Source organism: Diplotaxodon limnothrissa, linkage group LG17 (assembly GCF_057381915.1).
Source record: "Diplotaxodon limnothrissa isolate DT_005_m linkage group LG17, D_limnothrissa_male_GT1.1, whole genome shotgun sequence".
NCBI lineage: Eukaryota > Metazoa > Chordata > Actinopteri > Cichliformes > Cichlidae > Diplotaxodon > Diplotaxodon limnothrissa.
In genome coordinates this window covers 20,722,323-20,744,558 of record NC_140612.1, presented here as the reverse complement: position 1 = coordinate 20,744,558, position 22,236 = coordinate 20,722,323, and the positions used below count along the sequence as shown (strand labels likewise).

At 39.1% G+C, this 22,236-nt stretch overlaps 2 protein-coding genes across 3 annotated transcripts; both read right to left on the bottom strand.

Annotated features, from left to right (window-relative positions):
* Positions 1 to 5,981, bottom strand: LOC146614938 (uncharacterized). Of its 2 annotated transcripts, none has more exons than XM_085375747.1 (6): positions 5,873 to 5,981; positions 4,942 to 5,104; positions 4,763 to 4,864; positions 3,067 to 3,192; positions 357 to 398; positions 1 to 247 (listed from the first exon to the last, which is right to left on the bottom strand). In XM_085375747.1, the coding sequence occupies exons 2-6, from the start codon at positions 5,095 to 5,097 to the stop codon at positions 149 to 151; spliced, it is 525 nt and encodes a 174-aa protein (XP_085231873.1). In that variant the 5' UTR covers positions 5,098 to 5,104; positions 5,873 to 5,981; the 3' UTR covers positions 1 to 148. The 2 variants fall into 2 exon arrangements, with proteins under 2 accessions (XP_085231873.1, XP_085231874.1); XM_085375748.1 differs by having other exon boundaries at positions 4,942 to 5,101.
* A 1,222-nt stretch (positions 5,982 to 7,203) lies between these two features.
* LOC146614937 (interferon-induced very large GTPase 1-like) lies at positions 7,204 to 11,916 on the bottom strand. The gene has a single exon (XM_085375723.1). The coding sequence runs from the start codon at positions 11,785 to 11,787 to the stop codon at positions 7,204 to 7,206; it is 4,584 nt and encodes a 1,527-aa protein (XP_085231849.1). The 5' UTR covers positions 11,788 to 11,916.
* Between the last annotated feature and the right edge of the window lie 10,320 nt (positions 11,917 to 22,236).

The window sequence follows — 22,236 nt, the reverse complement described above, 5'->3', positions numbered from 1 at the left end:
ATTTAGAAAACAAAAACATAAATCATAGTTTAAAAAAGGATTTCATACAAAAACATTATGAATTTTAATGAATCATTTCACGGAAACTAACAGATCACAGTCTACCACAATCACACCACTGCAGCTGAAACTCAGGTGTGTGTTTGTTTTATATCTCTTTGTGTTCCTTCAGCAGCAGGTCCATGTAAGCTCCGGTCACCAGACTCTCCTTAGAAACTCCAAGCTTCTCCATCAGATCCTCAGCAACCTAAAATTAAATAAATATTTAAATAAAGGGAGACAAAAATGTGTCTTTTCCAAAGACAGTGTGAGACTGTGGGCTGCATCTGTTGGTAGATAAACCGTTTAAACCCCACCTGCTGTCCCTCTGCCACAGTCTGCTCTGGTCGCATCACCACCTGAACAAACACACAACAGATTATTCAGTGGGCAGGTTTTCACTTACAGAGCTCTGGATCCATTTCAGCACAGAACTCACCACCAACTCACTGAGGACTTCCTGTCCTCTCAGAGCCCTTCAGATTGAGATCTGACAGCTATTAAAAAAAAAAATAAATAAATCTAACACGATGTCAGAAATGCTGACGATCATGAACTCTGTCCCCCTGAAGCAAAGATGGGTTTAAAATATGTTCAGACACCACTGGAAATGGTCTGATCCAGCCAGTGCTCCTCAGTTCTCCTGCCTAACCAAATCTCACCAGCTTAAACTTATCAAACGAACTGTTTGCATCAGTGTTCAGATTTTTGTATAAATTCAACTAGAGCTGGGCGATAGAACGATAAACGATATGTACTGCGAAATAACTTTTTCTCGATAGAAAAGTTAAACTATTGCGATAGACCTCATCTCGCTTGTCCTCTTAAAAAGAAAAAAAGAAAAAAAGAACAGCCAATCCAAATTAACCCTTTAAGACCTACCATAGAACCAAGTCTGCCAGAGCTTATATCATATTTTTACATGCTGTGGAGCCATTTTTGGGAGCATTTCAAGTTGCTATACATCAATACAACCATTATAGCCCAGATTTTAATAATATGTATTCATTAAGTGCATAGTAATTACATAAATTGCAAAAAAGTGCAATAAACTACAAAAAAATTGAAAATCGTTTTTGCTTTTTTAACATATATTTGTAGTTAGAGAAATTTAAGAGGTTTATCCCTCAAAACTGTAAATACAAAAAAGTTGCACAAAATAGTTTCCCACCACATGAAATTTATTTTGAGTGTCTTCATAGTTTTATTTTTGAAATACACCAATTTTTATACACTGCAGGAAAAACGAAAATAAATATTATACTGCAAATTTGCAAAAAAGCAGCATATGCATCAAAATAAACTATTTCCAGCAGTGCAATATGAGTCCTAAGCATCCCAGAAACGACACAGAAAGTCATAAAGTCAAAGATAAGTTTTAAAAAGACGAGTATAGGCCCTGAGGCCCTGATAGTAAAAAAGACTACATTTCCGCGAAAATGACGTCACTTCCGGTTTCGGGCAGGTAATGGCGGAAATGCAAAAGTTCGCGCTGACGTCTATTCCAACGTAGGAAGTGTTATGACCAGCTGATCGGATCGGTAAAGCGTGTTTCTGGAATATTATGTTTTTGTTCCTGCAAGCGCTTTTTATGCAGTTTTTGCAAAGCTTTATGTGGAAGGAAACCGTGACCGAGGACAAGTTGATGGCATAAGATGTAAGTACAACTCCTCCGGTTTCATATGCAAAAAAAATTTTGGCGCTAGCTTACGTGGTTGCAGTGCTACTGGGATTTAAAAATAGTTACGCAAAACAGAGCGTGCCCGCTCCGATCGGCTGTAAAGGGTTAAGTAGCGCAGAGCCGAACCAATCACAGCCGCAGCGTCACGTCACGTGACTTGTTACGTACAGCACAAGTGCCAAGCCGCACATGTGTATTTGTTTGGGAAGCAGCCAGCCGCCGTGCCGCCCGGGTAATGGAGGAAATGAGTGTGCCGACTAGAGAAAAATCAACCGAGAGCGTGACTGAAGGTTACCGAAGAGAAAACCAATGATGGTTCCAATGCCGGAGAGATTGTCGAACGGAAGAGCCATAGAAGTTCCGTAGTGTGAAGGTATTTCGGCTATTTCAAGTCTGACAAAAAACAGAGTAGCGTGCACTGTAAATTGTGCCGAAAGCAAGTCTGGAAATACAATAAACCGGTGCATGCTCAATCTCTGACTGGAAGCGCTAATTCGTCATTCGGCTTTTGTCAGACTAAAGTAACTGTTAAAACTGTTTGAAAAGCTCAGCTATACAACAAGGAGAGATTGAGAATTTCCTTTTAGTTCTCAGTTTATTTGATATTGACAAAAGTTAGTTTTGTCTGTTCTTCTGTAAAACAAACTAAGATTTATTTTTAGAATTAATATTTTGTTTCTAAGTGGAATTGACAATTTAGTAGCCTGTTTCGTTTGTTCTATTTTGAAACTTAAACGCTTTAGCGGCTGCCTTTTGTGTAGTTTGCAATATTTGCCTTTATTTATCTGAAAAAGTCTCATGTTCCTTAAGTACATCTACCCTGTTGAACTTATTATGGGAAATAAATATTTAAATAAAAACAAGCTGCTGATTATTTCACATTTTACTTGTGAGCAACGGCACATTTAAATCTTACAAATATAGTTATTTGGCTTATATCGTGATAGATATCGTTATCGCCTGAAATGAAAAAATCTTATATCGCCCAGCTCTAAATTCAACCCAAGTCCATGAAAAAAGCGACAGAGTTCTAAGTTTTAGCAGAATTTAGTTTTTGACTTTAATACATATAAAGTGTGCACACTTTACACTACCATCAGGTCTTTATTTCTTTTCATCTTCATTATGTGAGAGGGTAGCTGACGTGTTGACATTAACCAACAGGAACCGCATTTAAAGTCACAGCGTGTCATCTTTAAGCACATTTTGTTGGTGAAATCGAAGCTTTTTAAGCTTTTTGCACAACATTTCACACAGTTTAAGTTTCTGATATTAGCAGATATTCAGCCGGTTTTCTGATTATTCACTGATCAATAGCTCAAGGTAAAGGTGACAGGTTTGCTGACCTCCAGCTCCATGTAGTGACCCAGTCCTTCTACCGTGTCCAGGTGAACTCTGGTCTGACCAATCAGAAACAGCCGCCGCTCCTTCTTTACTTCACCTTTGACCCCGAGGGCTTCTGAAAGGACAACCTGCACAAACATATTTACTGTTATTAAGATTACTGCCACTGAGATATACTTAAAGATCCAAATACACAAGATGCTGAATTTTCAGCTCAGTGTCAAAAATAAATTAAAGATCTGAAAATTAAACTTTTTTGTTTTTAAACATACTGATTATAAAGCTTCTCATATGCGGTACCTTCAAAGCCCACCAGGGGTTGCTACACACACTCTGGCCAGCTGATTTAAGGGGCTAAATTACCTCCCCAACATGTCTTGAAGAGGCCTGGTACTGAACTAATTGTTTGATTCAGGTGTGTTGACCCAGGGTGAAATCTAAAACCTGCAAGACATCTGCCTGGAGTTCCCACCACTGCTCTAAATAGCCTTCTTAACTACCTCAGTAGCTCTAGCTGTCTTTCAACAGCTTGTTATTGTCCCCGTCCCCAAACTCACTGTAAAACTCCAAACACAAACTTCATCCATGTTAGCTGCTCAAAGTACTCCTTTCATCTAAGCAACTCTTTTTTTAGCGGTTGTCATCTCTATCCTTAATCACTCTAGCCTGCTGCACATCCTTATCACCTTGATTTGTCTGCCTAGCCAATAATAAAAGTCCTTTACTTCTTCCTCAGTCTCAGTATGAGCCTTTGCCATCTCTTTCTTTGCTGTATGCCTAGCTTCATCTGTAGCCCCAACTTTAACCTCCCTCTACAGCTCTACACCCTCTCATTCTACACTTTGGCTGTACTATCAAAAACAATTATTACCGTAAATCCCGGACTACAGAGCGCACCTGATTAAAAGCCGCATGCTGTAATTTTAGAAAGAAAATCAATTTTGCACTTGTTCAGGCCGCACTGGATTTTAAGCCGTATGCGTTTCACTCGTAATATGAGATATTTACACAGAAATATTACACGTGAGGATTTTTAACGTTTAATTTCATCCGTAAGGTAACATAAACGTGATGGTAACATACAAAAATACATACTGCAAATGCTTTTTTTCCTCGAACAGCGCCTTAAGTATACGTACGTATCAGTAACACACAAATTACGTTGCTTATGGTTTTTTTACAGAACAGTGCACAAACAACATTATGTCTCTTAACAACCGGTAAAAATATATACCATATATATACACTACTTATCAATTTTATTGGTCTACTGCAGGGGTCGGCAACCCTAGGCACGCGTGAAGGGTTAACTGATGGCACGACCATAGCTGGACTGGCAATCCGGCATACTGGGCATTTGCTCGGTGGCCCGGTGACTTTTTTTCTTCTTTGTAACGGTATAAACAATGAAAGGTGGTGGATTGGCCAGATGCTGGTCGGTGTGTAAAAATAACTCAGTTGTTTGGTGGTGGCTATGGCGGAGCTTCCTCAGATGGTGGTGGAGGCCAGCAGGTGGATGAGAGAAAGGGGAGGAAGGAGGAGGAGAGACCCCAGGCAGCCGCCGGTCCGAGTGTAAATTAAAAAAACAAAACAAAATCCACATTCACAGAGAAATCTTGATTTAAGTTATTTCTCTGGTTTGGGGGCATGGCCTACGCTACCTAATTTCATTAACAGTTACATATGTTGGTGCTTTACCTGGAGGCTCTGTGGGTCACTGGTGGGGGTGATGGAGTAACGAGACAGTTTGGGTCCATCGGTGTCCGGACGCTCGTAGAAGATCAGCTGACCTGACCCATTCTAAGGAGCAAAAAAAACCAAAAATGTAATTTTTTGTATTTTAAACTTCTCTAAACCTCATCGGTTGTTCTCTGTACCATGAAGTCTCGCAGCTTCAGCCGTCCTTGGCTGCAGCTGAAGAAAGTGTCATGCTGCCTGATGATCGTCCCCTCCGATTGGCTGAGCTCAGCCGCCTTCTGGGCAAACTGTGTCAGGTCGCTCACTTTGGCTTTGATCTCCACATTGGATGGCATGGCTCTACTGAGTACATACAAAACATGCAATGTGTTTGTACCTGATTAAATAACACCAAAATTAACTTTACCTGCACAGAAACTTGTTATGAGTTTTATACTCTAACCTGTAACCTTTTAAAGATGTCCCAACCATCACCAAAGATATTCATGCAAAATTAGACCATAAGTCTGAAAAAGTAACAATAATAATAATAATAATAATAATAATAATAAGTAATGTGTTTCTTCAATCATATTTCGGTTCTTTATTTTCGTTATTTATTTATTCCTGAGTTTGGCCCTCCATCCTAACAGGCTTCCACAGACTCACAGCATCCTCAGTCCCTCATCTAACCGTTTATTTTGAAATTCTATGCCATGTTTGAACAACTCAAAAAGACATATCCAAACACGTAGCAGCGTTTTTAATCCTCAAATACTCTTCTAACAATACGGGATAAAGTATATTCACAGAGACTATTTTTATTATTTTCACAAAACTACGCCACTGCTTCAGAACCAAAACAAAGATGGCGTCTTGAAAGAGGCGTATTAAAATCCGTACATGTACTTCAGATGCGGGCATATTTTTCTTCGGATGATTAGATGAGCCTGTACGCATGAGGATAACTTCTCCATGGACCTCGTGACAGGTCTTCAGGAGTTTCTAAGGCTTGGCGGTAAAGACACCGATTAGCTATGGAAGCCGGTGTTAATGCAAAGGTAGCAGAAAGTGCAACAGTCAGCTGCAGGAAAAAATAGATTTGCACAAATAAAGCTTTTTAAGTCTCACCTGTTCACGAGTCTCTGCTGCTGTCTAACTGCGTCAACGAGGCTTAATTTTGCCGCGATACCATGCCTCCGGGGAGGAGAAGCAGAGGCGGAGGTAACGGACCAATCTAACCGCAAGTCAGCGCTGACTGACGGGAGGAGCCGCAGCGCCGTCGGCGTCTTTCTTCTTCTTGTGCGTTTTATTGGTGGCTGGCAAACAGGGAAATGGTGGATTATCGCCACCAACTGGTATGGGGTGCTGCTGTTAGCCTCTGTTAGCTCCTTCCTTTGAAGTGGATCTAACCCTGTTGGGCTGTGTAACTTTACACTTAACTTTTTATCAGAGGCAAAATATGAATTTTAGGGTATTTTAGGCATAATATTAGCTGATTATGCAAGTTAGTTATGCTACTTCCTATGTGTAACACATAAACACTTTCACAAATTTTAAAACGTATTTTCATTGTTATCAGTTGGAAAATGTATTTTTTGCATAAACATACTTTATTAAGTACTACTCTTTTAATTAAACTTGGCTTGATAGGAGTTTTGAAATACTCACTTCTGTGCATATAAATTCACAAAGTTCAGACTGTACGTCAGAACAAAAACAAACAAAAAAAGACTTTTAGAAAATTTAGAGTGTTTATTTTTTAAGCATTTTTAGATAATGTACATGTCATTTATTCATATCACATTTAAAAAGTCTAAAACAATTTCAAATAAAAAAAATTATATGTATATGAAAACTGTCAGCATAAAACAAAAGTCTAACTAACTACATACAGTGAGGATATAGTAACTGTTTTATATGATTCTAGCATAAGCTAGACAACACCATCCTAAATCTTATATGGGACAATGTTCTTTAGCATAAACATAGAATCTAAAACTAAAAAATTTAAATAAAACAATGTTGTGGATCTGATATGGTTTTCAGTGGCAGTAGTTTCAAACTATTTGTGTAAAAAGTTTTACATCCTTTAAATGTTACATAATTTGTGACAACATATCTGATAAATCTGTACATATTAATCAAACTAAATGACTTGATTTGACACACACACACACACACACACACACACACACACACACACACACACACACACACACACACACACACACACACACACACACAAGGTCTGTGTACAGTTATTAAATGCAGGTGATTTTCTTTATGTGGCTGCCAAACGTTTGTTTATGCTGCAAACCCCCTGACCAACTGTCACCGGTTAGTTGTAAGAATCTTGATTAATCCTAAAACAAAATTTTTCAGTGGTTAATTCAGATATTAGGTGGGTTTTTGAGGTGAAAAGAAAAGATAATTTAGCCCAGGGCTTCAGTTTGTTTGAGTTAGCAGTACATTTCATCAAGGCTTTTAATGGCTTCCTCTTTAGAGATTTTTTTCCAGTCATCAGGAATCTCTCCTCTGCCCTGGAATTTTAGATTATAGTGCTCTTCCAGTGTGTTTTGAAATCGGCACACAAACCATTTCCAGTACGATAGTCTCGACCCATCGGGAGTGATTCTCCATGTGGCATACTTTGAGCCAGCAGTTCTGTATTGTTTATAAGGAATGCTTTCCTCTGAATCATGATGAGGGTAAAACCTGCCTTCGCTCGAAACGTTTGTTGTGCAGAAAGTGATGCACAACTCCTCTGTGCCTTTGTAGTGCCATCCTTGGATCCCATTAGGTCGATGGAAAGGGACGCTGTGGTCATCGGGACTGTGATCTTCAATAGTGTTGATACAAACAGCGGAACAGAATGGACACTTTACCCAGCAACGCTTACACAGCTGATCTGTGAGGATTTCATCCGGCTTCAGTCTGGATTCCTTCAAGTTTTCCAGTGACATGGTGCTCATCTGCACAATGATGGCAGCAAATCCTTTCTCTATCTCTCCCTTCAGAAAGTTAAAATCATTTATGTCACTGAAGTTTTGAGAACAAATGGGATCCAGAGTAAGCTTATCATTTAGCGCACTGGAAAACTCCTTCAGCCACCTGTCTGCCTCTCCTCCCTGAGTTTGGACTTTATGTGTTGCAGTAAATAAAGCTTGACTAACAAGTGAGTTGATGTCAAGAACGTTTTTCTCAAGTAAATTCATGGCTTCATCCTTGTGATCTTTGAAGATGTATTTCTCTACTGCTGCTGCGATAAAAGCTTTTGTATGTTTCCTTGGGTTCTTGATGTAGGTGATGAAATCATCAAAGACTTCTTTCTCAGCGAGGGACTTCAGTATATGTTTTTCCAAGTCCAGAGTGTTGCCACTGAATGCTGGGAAATTGCACTTCATCTGGTCAGCCAGATCAATGGCAGTCCTGTTGTAGAGAGCCTCAACAGTGGAAGCTTTCAGCTTTTCACAGATCAGTTCTCCAAGGACAACAGCAGATGAGTTTCCTTTGCAAAAGCTTCTAAAAACTGTGGAAAACTGTGCTTCCTTGCTTTCTAAATATGTGAGTGGATCATTCCTCATTTTGAATTTTTTATGGGACTCGAGAAGCCAAGTCTCTGCTCTGTCGAACACATACAGCAAGAGATCAACTGTAAAATCCTTCTTCAAAGCAAATTTCCTTTCTGACACAAATTTCTCGACTTCATCTTTCACATGTTTGGCAAGTTCATGCAAGTAAGTTGGTGTGTAGCCTCTTGTTACTACAGGTTTACTTTTCAGTGCACCAAGGGACTCGTTTTCAGCTTTTTCAATGAGCGATCTGATTTGTTGTTGTTCTTTAAATGAGAAAGAACTGCTGAAAGCATATTTTTTGTAAAGATCTACCACAGTCCCCAGAAATTTTGGTCCACTTGTCTTCAGGTAGTCTGAATAATCACCAATCTCAGATATTTTCTTGTATCTCCCACGTCTTTTTGATTCATCTACAAAAGCCAGTTCAAAACCGAGTTCTTGAAGAATAGTACAATAATCTTCTTCCAAGTTGACGTCTACAACTGTTTTAGTATCTGCTGTTAATTCAGTAATCCAGCCGCTCCAAACAGAGTTGAACTGTTTGTTAAGCTCTTCTTCATCTCTGACTTTATCCTTCAGTTGCTGAGCGAGCTCTTTGCTCTTCTGTAGCAGCTTGTTCTCAAAGCCTGTCTTATCATCATCCAACTGTTTACATGCTTTCTTCTGGAGGATAACTCCATCAAGTTTTGTTTTTAATCTGCTCACCTGCTCATCATAAAACTCACTGATTTTGATTTCAAATCGTCCTCTCCACTGAGTCAACATTTCTTTATCCTTGTCACTCTCAAAGTATGTTTTTATCGCTTTCCTAATTTCTTTAAATGTTTTGCTTGTTTCCTCCAAAAGATACTTCTTCTCAACCTTGTCAAGATCACCATTTTCAATTCTGTTATGAAGCTGTTCTTCAGTGGTCAACATCTTGCTTCTAAGGGCCCAGGTCCAGTTCCCATACTGAACCTCAAGTTTTCTGTATACTGCGATTTCAAGTGTGTTTTTAAAACTGAAAACAAAGCTTTCATTCAGAAGGGCATTCCACAGGTCCTCAACTTTGGTCTTGAACTGAGAGAGTGTGATTCCAGCAGACTTTGAAGCTTTAGACAGGATGACGTCCTTTAGTTCTTGGATGCTCTCACTGTAACCTGGATTTGGAGGAGCCATGGGTGGACTGCCCTCCCATAGCTGGGCACAGTATTTCACATCTTTTTGCACATCAAATTCAATGACATCACTGAAGCACTCTGCATCGCAAACCTCCTCTTCAGCTGCTAGCTTGGTCATCTGGTCCAGTTTTTCCTGCAGGCGTCTCTTTCCATCCATGTTTTTCTCTGCTGCTGCCACATCTGTAACATTCTGGTGAACAAACACACAACTGGGAGAAAGATGAACTTTCTTCATCCTCATGAAAGCCTGAACAACAATCTGCAGAATGTCCTGCATCTCAGATGGATTCTCTCCAAAGATGTTGATCAATGTCAAGTTTCCCAGACCAACAACAAATGTTGCCAGTTCATTGTCATGGTGAGGAGTGGCATTACCTTCCAACTCAAGAGCACAGAGTCCTTCAGTGTCCACCACTAGAACATAGTCGGTCTGAAAGTCTTTCTGCATCTCCTCTGATACTTTGAGCAGTTGCATAAAGGCACCTTTGGTGCACCTGCCAGCACTTACTGCAAACTGCAAACCAAACATGGTGTTCAGCATTGTTGATTTTCCACTGCTTTGTAGGCCTAAAACTGACAACACAAAAACTCTCTGGTCACCCAGTTTCTTGATGACTTCCTCTAAAAGACTGGAGATCCACGTTAAAGGCACGTGACCTGCATCTCCATCCATCAGCTCCATTGGATATCCTGATATCATCAACTGTGCAGCCAGCTCGGGATATTTAGACCAGTCAGTGTTGTTTCTCTCCTGCTGTATTTCTCTATGGGCTTCATAGAGCTGTCCCATTTCCCTGAAGATGTGCTCCAAGCCAAAAGATGCAGACTGCAGTTTTTTGGAGATGCCTTCGAGCTCAGCCTGTTTTCTCAATAGCAAATCTGATTTGTCATGTTTGCTTTTCAAAACCAAGACCTCAGACCATGTTGTATTGTAACTTCTGAGAATCAAAGAAAGATAATTTGTGGAGAGCGCATCTATTAAGATCTGAGTCCATTTTAGGAAATATTCTTTGTCTATTGGTGGCAATGATGAGAGGCTTCCAATGAACAGCTCCATCAGTTTACTGCAGGAAGCAGCACATTGTTTCTGACGGATTCTCATCAGTTCTTGTTGCTTTTGACTTCTCTCCTTTTCAATTTCTCCTCTAAGATGAAACAGCTGTTTGTGTATTTTGCACCAGTCACACCAGAGCTGCCCTTGAACAGCAAGAAATTCATCTTTGATCTTCGAGACATCCATGTTGTCTTTTGTGAGCAGATTCATTATTTGCAAAGCAGCAGATTTCCCTCTTTGACAGGCTGGGTCACTTTCATCCACTCTGGTTCCAGAGAGCTCAGCCATGGTTTCAAGATGGAAAAAGGGCTTCAAGTTGGAACCATCTGGAGAAGATAAAACTTCTCTAATTATCTTTTTCAGCTGTTCAGATACATCCGCTTGGTTTTTATCTTTGAGCCCGATAATGTATTTTCCATTTTTTGTCTTAACATCATAGCAGTCATCAACAGTGACACAAATGAGCGACTTCTTGGACTTAAAAAGAGTTGCTATGAAAGAACTACTTTCTTTGTTTTTCTGCAGAGTTTCAACAAGAAAAATATTGATGGAGGATTTTTCAATCAATATTTCACACTGTTCTTGAAGTGACAGCGCATCACCATGAAGATTACAAAAGGCAATGCAGTCATTGAAGGCATCATTGGGTTTTCCAGCAGGACAGTACCAGGCAATCTCTGCCACACCATCCATCAGATGGCGAGACTTGATGCTTCCTAAGCAGTTTCTGTGGAAGAAGGTGCTGTGACGATCGTTGAGCAAAGTGTTCATCAGCTGAGATTTAGACACTGACAAAGAACCCAGGCGGAAAAATGACACCAAGGGTGTCTGAGCTTTGTAGACTGGGATGTTCTTCATGGTGACAATTTGTGAGTCAGGTTCGATTTGAGTTACCTTCCAGCTTTTTGTTATTTGTCTGAATGTCCACAAAGGACACACAATCTCCTTTGATACTGGGTCAGGAACAAGCAAAGGTAAGGCATACTGACACTGAGCGAGCTTTGCAATTATGATCTGTTTAAGGAAGCTGTCTGAGCAGTGATATACTGCCATCTGAACATCCATTGGATGCAGAGGAGTCTGTTCTTTCTCATGTGTGTCTACGCTTGTTCTCAATAAAGCCTCTAAATCACCGTCATCCGTCTCAGTGATTTCAGACACCGTGGGATTTAAATAGGCCATCTCAAGACTGTCTGTTCTTACAAGAATACATCTGGCCCTGTAGTCTAACATCATCAGTCTGTAGAGAAACATCTGAGCTAGATCTTTCTCAGATGTGATGTGGTGCAGTTTTATAGGTGGGCGTATTTGAAAAAAATCTTCTACTGAAAACTTGAGTTGGAGTTTGTCTTGAAGATGAAGTCTGCTGAGCAGTGTCTCAAATTGTCGATGGCATGACTTCTTCTGTGAGAATGAAATTAAAATATCTTGTCACATTAAAGAACAAACCAAATATTCATTTCGATCATTTGATAGAAATGTTTATTCTCCTACCTCCTCTTCATTTTCACTCGCGTCATTATCTGACGTTCCTGCGGGATATCAATGAAGCAGAACCAAGCAAGTTGGAATCAGCACATTTCTGTACACACACACACACACACACACACACACACACGTATATATATATATATATATATATATATATATATATTAGGGGTGCAACGATACACAAAATTCACGGTTCGGTTCGGTTCGATACTTTGGTGTCACGGTTCGATATTTTTTCGATACAAAAAAAATGTTCATGCCTTCTTAATTTGTCATTTATTAAAATTATAAATATATATTTTAACTCAAAAGTACAGTTTTTAAATTTAACCCTAACCCTTGTGCGTGTTTTTTATTTTGACAGCGAATGCGCACCTGCGGACCACTTATGTGCAGCCCTGGTTATTTAGCTCATCATATTGCAGCCACAGAAATTCTTTTGTCCATGAAACCATAAAGCTGCACTTTCTTTTTGCCTTATAGTCTGATTTGTCATAACTTCTCCGTTTTGTGGTAAGCTTTTCTTTGGCTGTCACTTCTTCACCCTGACCTGTCTTATTTGGCTCAGCAGAACTGAAATGCTTTTACACACTCACTCACATAAGCTCAGCGATTCTCTGCGCGATCAACCTCTCACATGTTTAAGCTTGCTGCGGGAGATTTCACTTGTCATGTTTGCATAGTAAGCTAACGATTAATAAGACAATGTCAGAGGAATTGGTGCACAAATTATCATCACTCACAGATCAGTGCTGTCGCTCTCTATACACAGTTCGCACGATTGCAAAGTGAAAGCAAAAAAACAAGCGCAAATTCAAACGCGATTTCAATATGTCACATATTGACAGTGGCTCAACGATGCCATTGACATAATTACCCAGCTACATTTCCGAAAGAATGCAAAAGCATTGACATATATTTTTCTTCCTACAATAGCCCGACTGGAAAAATCGCTAGCTCCGGGACGTCGGGCTAGCGATATTGCAAGCCCTGTATCTGATTGAGGAATCACTCATCTTTGGAAAAGAGAGTTTATTACAGAGAAATGTCTCTTTCCAAAATAAAAGCTATACTATCCGCTTCTTCTGGGCTATATTCTCAGCAGCATAAGGAGAATCATGTGCTAACAGCTGTCTAAATGACTCGGCTAAAGTTAGTAGCATGCTTGTTGTTTTTGTCTTTGCACTAGGATGATGTCGGCGTAAATGTGCAGTCATATTCGTTGTGTTCCCACTAGTGCTTTCAGGTTAATCTCGTTGACGCCACAACACGGCAAATCTCCGTTAACGAGCTACCGCCGATCGCCCCGTGCATGGGGCTAGACGGCCAACACGTTAACGAGCTAACTGCGCTAACACACTAGTTCCCACCCATGTAATTGAGCATTGTGTGGCACATCCAACATACTGTTTTACTTTAGTCCATGACTCGCTTACCTTCAGGGTCATACGCCACATGAAAACCAAAATAATTCCAAACACCACATCTGAATGAGGGTGGGGGAGGTGCCCTGCGCTCTTCCTTCTGACGATGCTGTCTGTGTTGAGCGCTCAGTGGATCTGCGCTCGACAGTGCAGCCTAGGCGGAGTAGTCGAACGCAGATTCACTGAGCGCTCAACACAGACAGCATCGTCAGAAGGAAAGTTGATAAAATAAATTACAAATGTTGTATTGTTCGATACATATGCGTACCGAACCGAAAGCACTGTATCGAACGGTTCAATATCGATACGAATATCGTTGCACCCCTAATATATATATATATATATATATATATATATATATATATATATATAAAACAAAAACACCCAGCACGCCCCTGCGGGCGGTTTATCCTTCAAGCTCGGGTCCTCTACCAGAGGCCTGGAGCAGTTGTACGCCGTCTTAGTGACTGGACACGGATCAATACTCAGTACTGAGTTTTATATTGGTTCAACAAACCGAGAAGATTTTCTGACCACACTGATAACAATGTGTGGAAGGCAGTAATTAGTATGCTGACTCTGAGGTAAATTATTTTGCTGCTTGCAAAAGATATTTGACTTTGTTGTTGCTGTTGCTTTAGTGTAAAGCGTAGTGTAAAAACATCGGATTTCATACAGAAATATAACTTTAATTAATGTTTACACATATGTCTCTGTGCTGAGCTTCATGTCTCTTCATAATCATGACAGAGGAAGACATTTTTTCCATTTTTCTGCTGTATGTACGAGTTGTTTTGGGACATGCATTTTTAGAGATCAGAGCTTGAAATATGTACTGAGAATTGTCCAAGAGCAGCCAACAAAAACACTTAAAAGTACTGAAGGAACAGTAAGTAGAGATTACACATTTGATATCTGTAGAAACACAGATTGGACCAAGCTGGACTCCTGTCCTTCAGAGCTTCTCTCCTTTGCACACTTTTGTGTTTAATAAGATTAATAATTCTTCTTCATGTTTAAACTCCAATGTCCAACAAACAACTCCAAAAAATATATTTTAAAATGCTCGGTCAGGCTGTCGTGATTAGATTACCTCTATTATTGGTGGAAGATGGTACAGATGCATTTTCAGTTTCACTTCCTGTGCTTGTAACGTTCAGCTCTAGGTGCTGAGCTTCACCAGTTTTATTCAATAAAGGCTGAGAAAACAGGTAATAAATAACAGGTTAGATCTGAGATAAAATGTTGAAGTGTTTGACTGTAAGGATGTACACAGAAATGCAATTATTTGCAAATCCCATAAACTGATATTTTATTCCTAATAGACCACACAAAAAATAACTGATGTTTAAACTGAGGCATTTTAGTATTTCACTAAAAATACAGGCTCATTTTGAATTTGATGGCAGCAACATGTTTCAGAAAGTAAGTACTTTAGTAGGTACTAAAGACAAACAGCTGGAAGGACATTTACAGCTAATTTGGTTGACAGGTCAGCAACACGAGCAGAGCATTTTAGGGTTTGTGGCAAGTAAAGATAGGCAGAGGTTAATCAATCTGCAAAGGAACTGGGCATTGTGGGTAACAACAATTGCTTGTCATTGGTTTTTGTAGATTTAAGCAAAATGTATCTTATGGACATGTTTGTATTGTATATCTTGAAATGTAACTCTTAGAAAATGAATATGTGTGACAGCTGTACGATTAAATGTGAGAATTATATATATATATATATATATATATATATATATATATATATATATATATATATATATATATATATATATATATTTTTTTTTTTTTTTTTTTTTTTTTTTACCTTTGTTGTCGTTTCACTTTCATCCAACTCATCTATGGAAAAAGAAAAAAAAACACAACTTATACATAATGTCAGGTTTGATTACTACATTTAAGTCCTGAATGTTTCAGTTTGTTACTTTTAAAGTAACAACAGTCGCCTCAAAGCACATTACACTATGCAGTCCCCTATGAGCAGCGCCTAGCGTCAGTGGGAAGGAAGAACACCCTTTTGAAACGAGTAGACCTCTGGCAGAAACAGACGGGCAGCAATCAATGCAACCAGCTAGAAAGGTGAGAAAGAAGAAAAAAGAAGTGCATAGGGAGAAAAGACAAAATGCAAGAGCTCAGACTGAAGTAAATGATCCGCATTGTGAAGAAGTGAACAAGCCCGCTCAACTGTGGGATAACATGGTACTATGAGGTATTTCAGATACGATGAAGTATTGTACATTCAAATCTGGATTTAATAGGAAGTCAGGGAAATAAGCTGATCCAGCAGACATGCCAGTGCAGGCCCACAGTGGGTAGATGTGGGTGTATTGTGGAACTGTAGGTGTGACAAATCCACATTTATCTCATGGAATATGGGGCCCAAGTGGTTGTGCAGACACAGGGTCCACAGCAGTTTTGCCCTGTTGGGTCCTCATGAGGGAAACCCATCATGGGCTCCATCAAGCAGATAAAATAAATGAAGTGAACGACTTTATATAAATGTAGGTCAGATGATTTATCACTTACTTGCGATTTAGTTATCAATGTTCAGTTTCTACGACTGTAAAGAGCAATTAAAACGTTAAGTGTGCTACATTAGCAGTTTGAGTTGTATCTAATAATTCATTAAAACAGATGAATGTTACAGTCAGTATTTAGCAATGCTGGCTCTTCACCATAAAATGTCTTTAACGGTGGCTGCTGGAGTCTCTAGTTTATGTTTGAGTTTTTTTCTCAGTGGGTTTATTCCAAAGTGGGAAAATCAATTTGAGAATAAGAATGAATTATGCTTCCTTATCATGGTCTCCAAGCCGGCATGGGTTCCTCGCTGCTTGGAAAGACTGGCTCAGGCATTGCTAACAAGGAGTAGGCTTCTTCGGCCTGCACTGACAGTTTATTTTGAACAATGTGGAACATTAAACCTGCCATCTACAACTACAAAACAGTCACATTTATTATATGCACCACTTAGCAGGGCTGTGGAGTGTTGGTGAAACAGCTGCAGAGCCAGAAGCACATAGTTAGTTTGCTAACGGTTAAGCTAGTTCACCTAAAAAAACACACTCATTACAGAAATGCTACAGGCACAGTCTGCAGTTAGTTATACGGGGTCCCTGCCTAATTTGTGTTTTACAAGCAGAACGAGTGTGCTATTTATAAGATGAATTAATCAACTACAAAATCAGCTAGCAGCAGAACACCAGTGTGTACAGAGAGATCACAGTAAATGACACAGTACCGTCTGTGGCACAGCAACAGCAACACAAACGGAAGATTTTACACTTTCTTCTTTTTCTACAAAGTCTACGGTTTCTTTTTCCTCCTTTCTTTTCTGCTGTCTGCTCAAGCTCCTCCATCTCGGTGGATTTTCATCCAAGCAGAAGATCAGTAGTGTAATCTATCAGAGATGATTCAAAAAGAGAGATTAAAACAGAAAATTACAGAAAACAGAAAATTAAATAACTGCATCTTGGTTTCATTTTGAATCAAGGAAAAAAACCACAACTTTATCATAGCAGCAGATTGCAGAAATGAACTTTAAACAACTAATGTGCTTTTCCCCAAAACAAATACAGAATAAACTGCGACCTTAGCAGGTCAGCAAACAGATTTCAGCGGAGAGCTACTGTTGCCCAGACTAACAAGAAGACATAGTGACACAAACTGAAAACCGGTTCTGAATTTAGTAAAATTAGAAGTACCACACTGTGAAAACACCTGATTATAAGAAAAGCTTCATAATATTAGCATTTCTGAAATCTAACACTTTGTTGTTGTATTAAAAACAACCCCAAAGTGAAACTGACCACACTTGAGTGAACATGCTGCTTTTGGTTTTCTTTTCCATCTACATGTGAACCAACCCCTTCACCCTGCCTGCTATCCTTCATTCACAAATCACCCCTGACACACTTGTTCCACTGAAAACATTAACTTCTATAATTACAAGGCTATACATGTCTTGTGATCCACAATGCTGGCACTGTGTCTGTGCACGTGTGATGTGATCTGTGTGCGTGATGATTTGTGTTTGTGATGTGTGATGAATGATTTTCAACTGCAAAGAATGTCACAAATATTTGCAGACCTTTGACTGCACATGAAGTTTTTGAGCTTTTTGAGATTTGTGAAGTTAAACAAAAAATGATCCGTGGTCAGAAGTCATCATAATGTGTTTTGGTAAATATGAACCATTTTCAGTGTTTCTTTACATCTGGCTTTGACTGCGTCCTCTCTAAGGTCACTAAGAATGAAAAGGTGGCTTTTTCCCTGTTTTTGTTTTTTTAACTTTTGTCTCTGACTTGAAGGTTTTTTTCTTCTTCCTTTATATATTAACTGTCTACTTTGTTACCTTTACAAATGTGCTGATTCCTGCATTGACTGCAGTCCTTCAGTTTGTGGACAGAAACAAATGAGTTCTCAGTCATTTTCCTATCATGTAAAAAAAAAAACATCTGCATCTGAACAGGGACTCAGACCAAACTACCTAGTTATCTGTCAGCTGCTCTAACGACTGTCTTTTGCCTTAGAACTGCTCCTGATTATATTGTATGTATAAAAATGTTAAACTAATATTTTTGAAAGCCCACATAAGAATGGAGGAATATGGCAGCAGGGACTTTACCGATGAGCAAAGAGTGGAGAGTACCAAACTTGTCAACTAGACAAAACTGACAGTAAAAGGAAGCTCAACCACATCAAATGTGAAAGCAGCAAATATGAAAGTTCATTCAAAAGTTCAAAGTTTGGTAACAGTTTTTCACAAGAAAACTAAGTAAAAACAATGTGTATAAGATGGATAAATTAAAGGAAAGCCCAACATAAAGCATCTTAGACCACATGCTGGATGATCATGTGCTGCAAGAACAGGTTTAGTGCTTGTTGGCATTTATTCTCCAAGTATTTCTGGAGGGATGAGCACAGTTCTTAAGAAAATAAATTCCCAGATTTGGTGTTTTAACCGCAATATGGGAATATGGGCATATCTTTGTGGTCAGACGTTTACATCCACTCATCATGGGCATGAATGTCAGGGCAGTTTTGGGCTTTTCACAGTTTCCTCGAACTGTTCTTGATTACACAGCATACCTCCTTGATGACTTAATCCACACACAGTCCAAAATATACAGACAAGCTCAAATACAGACATACGCTCGCATTAATATAGGATTTAACTTTTTGCCTTCAACAAATTTCTGGCCTAAATACAGTTGGATATTTGACCAGAATTAGCAGAATGTATTTAAATTCATGCCATGAATCCATGATTAGTGTTTGTAACTCTCTGATCACAGCTGCACGATTCACTGTCATCCTTATTAAACCTTTTAACCCTGGTAGAGCTAACTCGGCTTTGCAGTGAATGAAAGTAACCGACACACACACACACACACACACACACACATGCGTGTACTCACACACAAAAATGTTCCACAGTTAATACGTACTCACCTTTCCTTTGTGTTTCTGAGCTCGGTCCAGTTTGTGTAGATGCAGCTGCGTCTCAGTGAATCTTATCAGCACTGTTTTATAGAGTTCAGCGACCTTTGACTGGAGATCTGCCCCTGACAAAGCCTTCCCACAGGCTTTGAGCCAATGTCATGTAGTGTGAGAGGTGAATGAAAGTAAAAGTAAAAGTATGATATCATTGCTGCATTATAACATTTACCAGAAATGTTGTGGCTTAGAAGAAACTGTGGGCTCTTCATAACTGAGCATCCACATCAACATTTGTCTTTTTCTCTTCATGCAATTGGCTCAAGATCTATCAGATCATTACAGTGTTCAGTTCTTTAGAGACTTTAAAGCTCTTAAAGAGGATACATTTCTTCAGACACTGCAGGTGGTTATTTACACATGCAGTTGATTATTGTGCTGATAGGGTGTGGTCTGTGGTTCAGAACAAAGAAACAATGTGTGCAGGTGCATGTGGGGGATTCCCGTAGTGCCACTATGCTACAGCCACACTGTAATGTTTTACACAAAACCAATAATTAAGATGAATGTACTCTGAATGGTATTTGCAAACTGTGTTAAATAAACCGTTGAACCCCACCAGCTTTTAAACTCACACGACTGGAACATCTTACTTTGACAGTCATCGGTTCATTTCAGTCTCCACTTTTTAAAAGAGTCAAGTGTCTCATCAGATTTAAAATTAAAAGCATTTCCATAATATTATATTAAACCCTCTGGAATAAATGCACGAATAAATCACCACATAAACAGTACATATAACTACATGCAAGGTCTTATACAGGAGCATAACTGCTTCTAAATTTAAAACTTAAAATTCAGTTATGTTAGCTTGTGACAAATGTTAAGAGATATCTTTTTTTAATTTCATATATTGAAAAAAGCTCTTGCTGTGGATAAAAGTTAGCTCATTCCTCTTAAACAAGTATCCACCCATTCACAATGTTTTAAAAAAGATGTTTTTGTTTAGAAAGATGAAGACAGAAAGCTTAAGTACTGTTTCTAATGTCTATCTGAGTGGCAAGCCTACAGCCAGTATTGGTATTATCAGAGTCATTTTATGTTTCTAAGATGTTGAATTAGTTATTTAATTGCATTTCTGAACAGAAAATTTTGTTTCCGTATTTGAATGTTCTGCTTGATTAATTTCTTAGAGAAGTTCGGTGTGATGAAGGAAGATTTGATACATATAGCACTAAACATCATAGAAGACATTTGAGATAGTGGACCATATAGCATAACATCAACATAATGGCTGAAGTGAACATGGTTGTAGAGTATATGACCCAAACAGCATAGAAAATAAAATAAGGCCAAGATTTGACTCCTGGGATATTCCACTATATAGAACAAAACCTCCTGCTGTATCCTTTACAATGATACCATGGTCAACTCAGATCCAAGAGAAAGGTCTTTAGGTCAGTCTAAGCGAATTAACTTTGGTTAGATTTTTGAGTAGAACAAGCAGTGCAGAGGTTTCTACAAGACTGGGATCTGAACTAAATCTAAACAAATATCCCAACATTACACTGAATATAACCTCAAAGCTTACTCTGAAACTAACGAAAACAAAACTAAAAGTAAATATACTAATAAAAAGTTAACTGAATAAAAAAAAACCCTCATAAAAATAATAACTAATGAAAAATACTGAAAATACTGTTGATGAATATCTGTTCAAAACATACAACATGCAAACATGCAAAATTATTTTTTAAATATTGACCTTTTTACTTTATTAAATGGGTGTAGACATCAATCTATGAGTAATTTCTTTCATCAGAGGTCCAAAGGAAAGGCTTAAGGTCTAGGTAGGGTGGCACATACCTCTTCAGTGACAAAAATATGTCAAAATCCCCCCATATGTAAATGGAGTCAACAAAATATCCACAAAAGCACTTTAAAACCATTTATTTATCATTATGTCTTCTAAGAAAACAGACATTTTAGGGACAGTGCGACTGTACAGTTATTGGATAAGGTTTGATAAGGCGTGACCAGCAGCAGTGGCAGAGCCTCACACTGGTAATATTTCTGCTGTAAAATTCCTGCAGTCGAGTTTTTTAATGTCACATGATCTCTGTGATGTTTTTCCTGACATGAACTCATAACACGTTGAACAAACAGTGCTGTTTGTCTCTACCGAAGGCCTTCTCTGTGTCTAAAGATGTGCAACTGCTTTCTGAAATATGTTTTGGAGCAGAGGTGTTTTTTTCAGGAACGGCAGTGCTAAGTTTTATGTGTTTCCTCCCATCCAAGTAGACTGGGAGGCAGAGCCTTCAGCTTTCAGGCCCCTCGTCTGTGGAACCAGCTCCCAGCTTGGATTCTGAGAAGAAGAGGAACAATATTTGTCTTAAGGAGCAGCTGTCCTGCTGTGCTTTGCTTCATCAGTGATACGTTTCATGAGTCATCCAACTGACTTCTTCAATCTGAAACTGTGGCTTGACAAACCTGGACTGAAAGCCAGCACAGGGACACTGACCATGACCTCACAGTAACACGCTCTGAGCACAAAAGCAAAAAAGGTTGGGGTTTACCACACCAGGAAAGACCCCAAGGGTAGGCTGTGTAGCGATGCTCCTGAGACAATGTAGGGCATAAGGAGCACAAGAGCTCGAGAAGATGTGGAGGGTGAAGGCAACAGTGGTCCCAGTTGTAATCTGAGTACTCGATGCAGTGGCCCCCAAGCTAGGCGAGTAACTCCAGCAGACCCCGGGAACAACATCTGAGATCTCTGTCCAGAAGAGTGCAGTCCTAGGAATAGGTAAGATACTGCGAAGGACCCTATTTTTTTATTTTTTATTTAATTTGTTATTTTGGCACCATGAGCCCTCCATATTTCTCAACATGAATTAGTTGAGTTGCTCTAGTGTCCACTAGATGCCACTAAACAAATTTCATCTGACTCGAGGCAAATGGAAAACCTCTTTAGAAATATAAAGTTAGTGCTGTTTGGTATTTAAATGTTTTATAATCAAATTTTAAAAAAGATTTAAAATGAATCTTTCTTTATTATTTTATAGTCATATTAAAACATTTATGTTTATTTGATTGTTCACTGTCACTCTGTGTTATGACCTCATGTTGCCTCTTATAGTGTTTCTGTTTATACATGTTTACCTCGAATGTTATGTATGCTGGCACACACACAGCTGAAACATGACTACATTTAGCCTTCTGGCTCATCAATATAGCTCTGAATAGTGTGTGTGTGTGTGTGTGTGTGTGTGTGTGTGTGTGTGTGTGTGTGTGCGTGCTGCATGGCATTACTGGGCAACTGGACAGCTTCATGGTGAAGAGA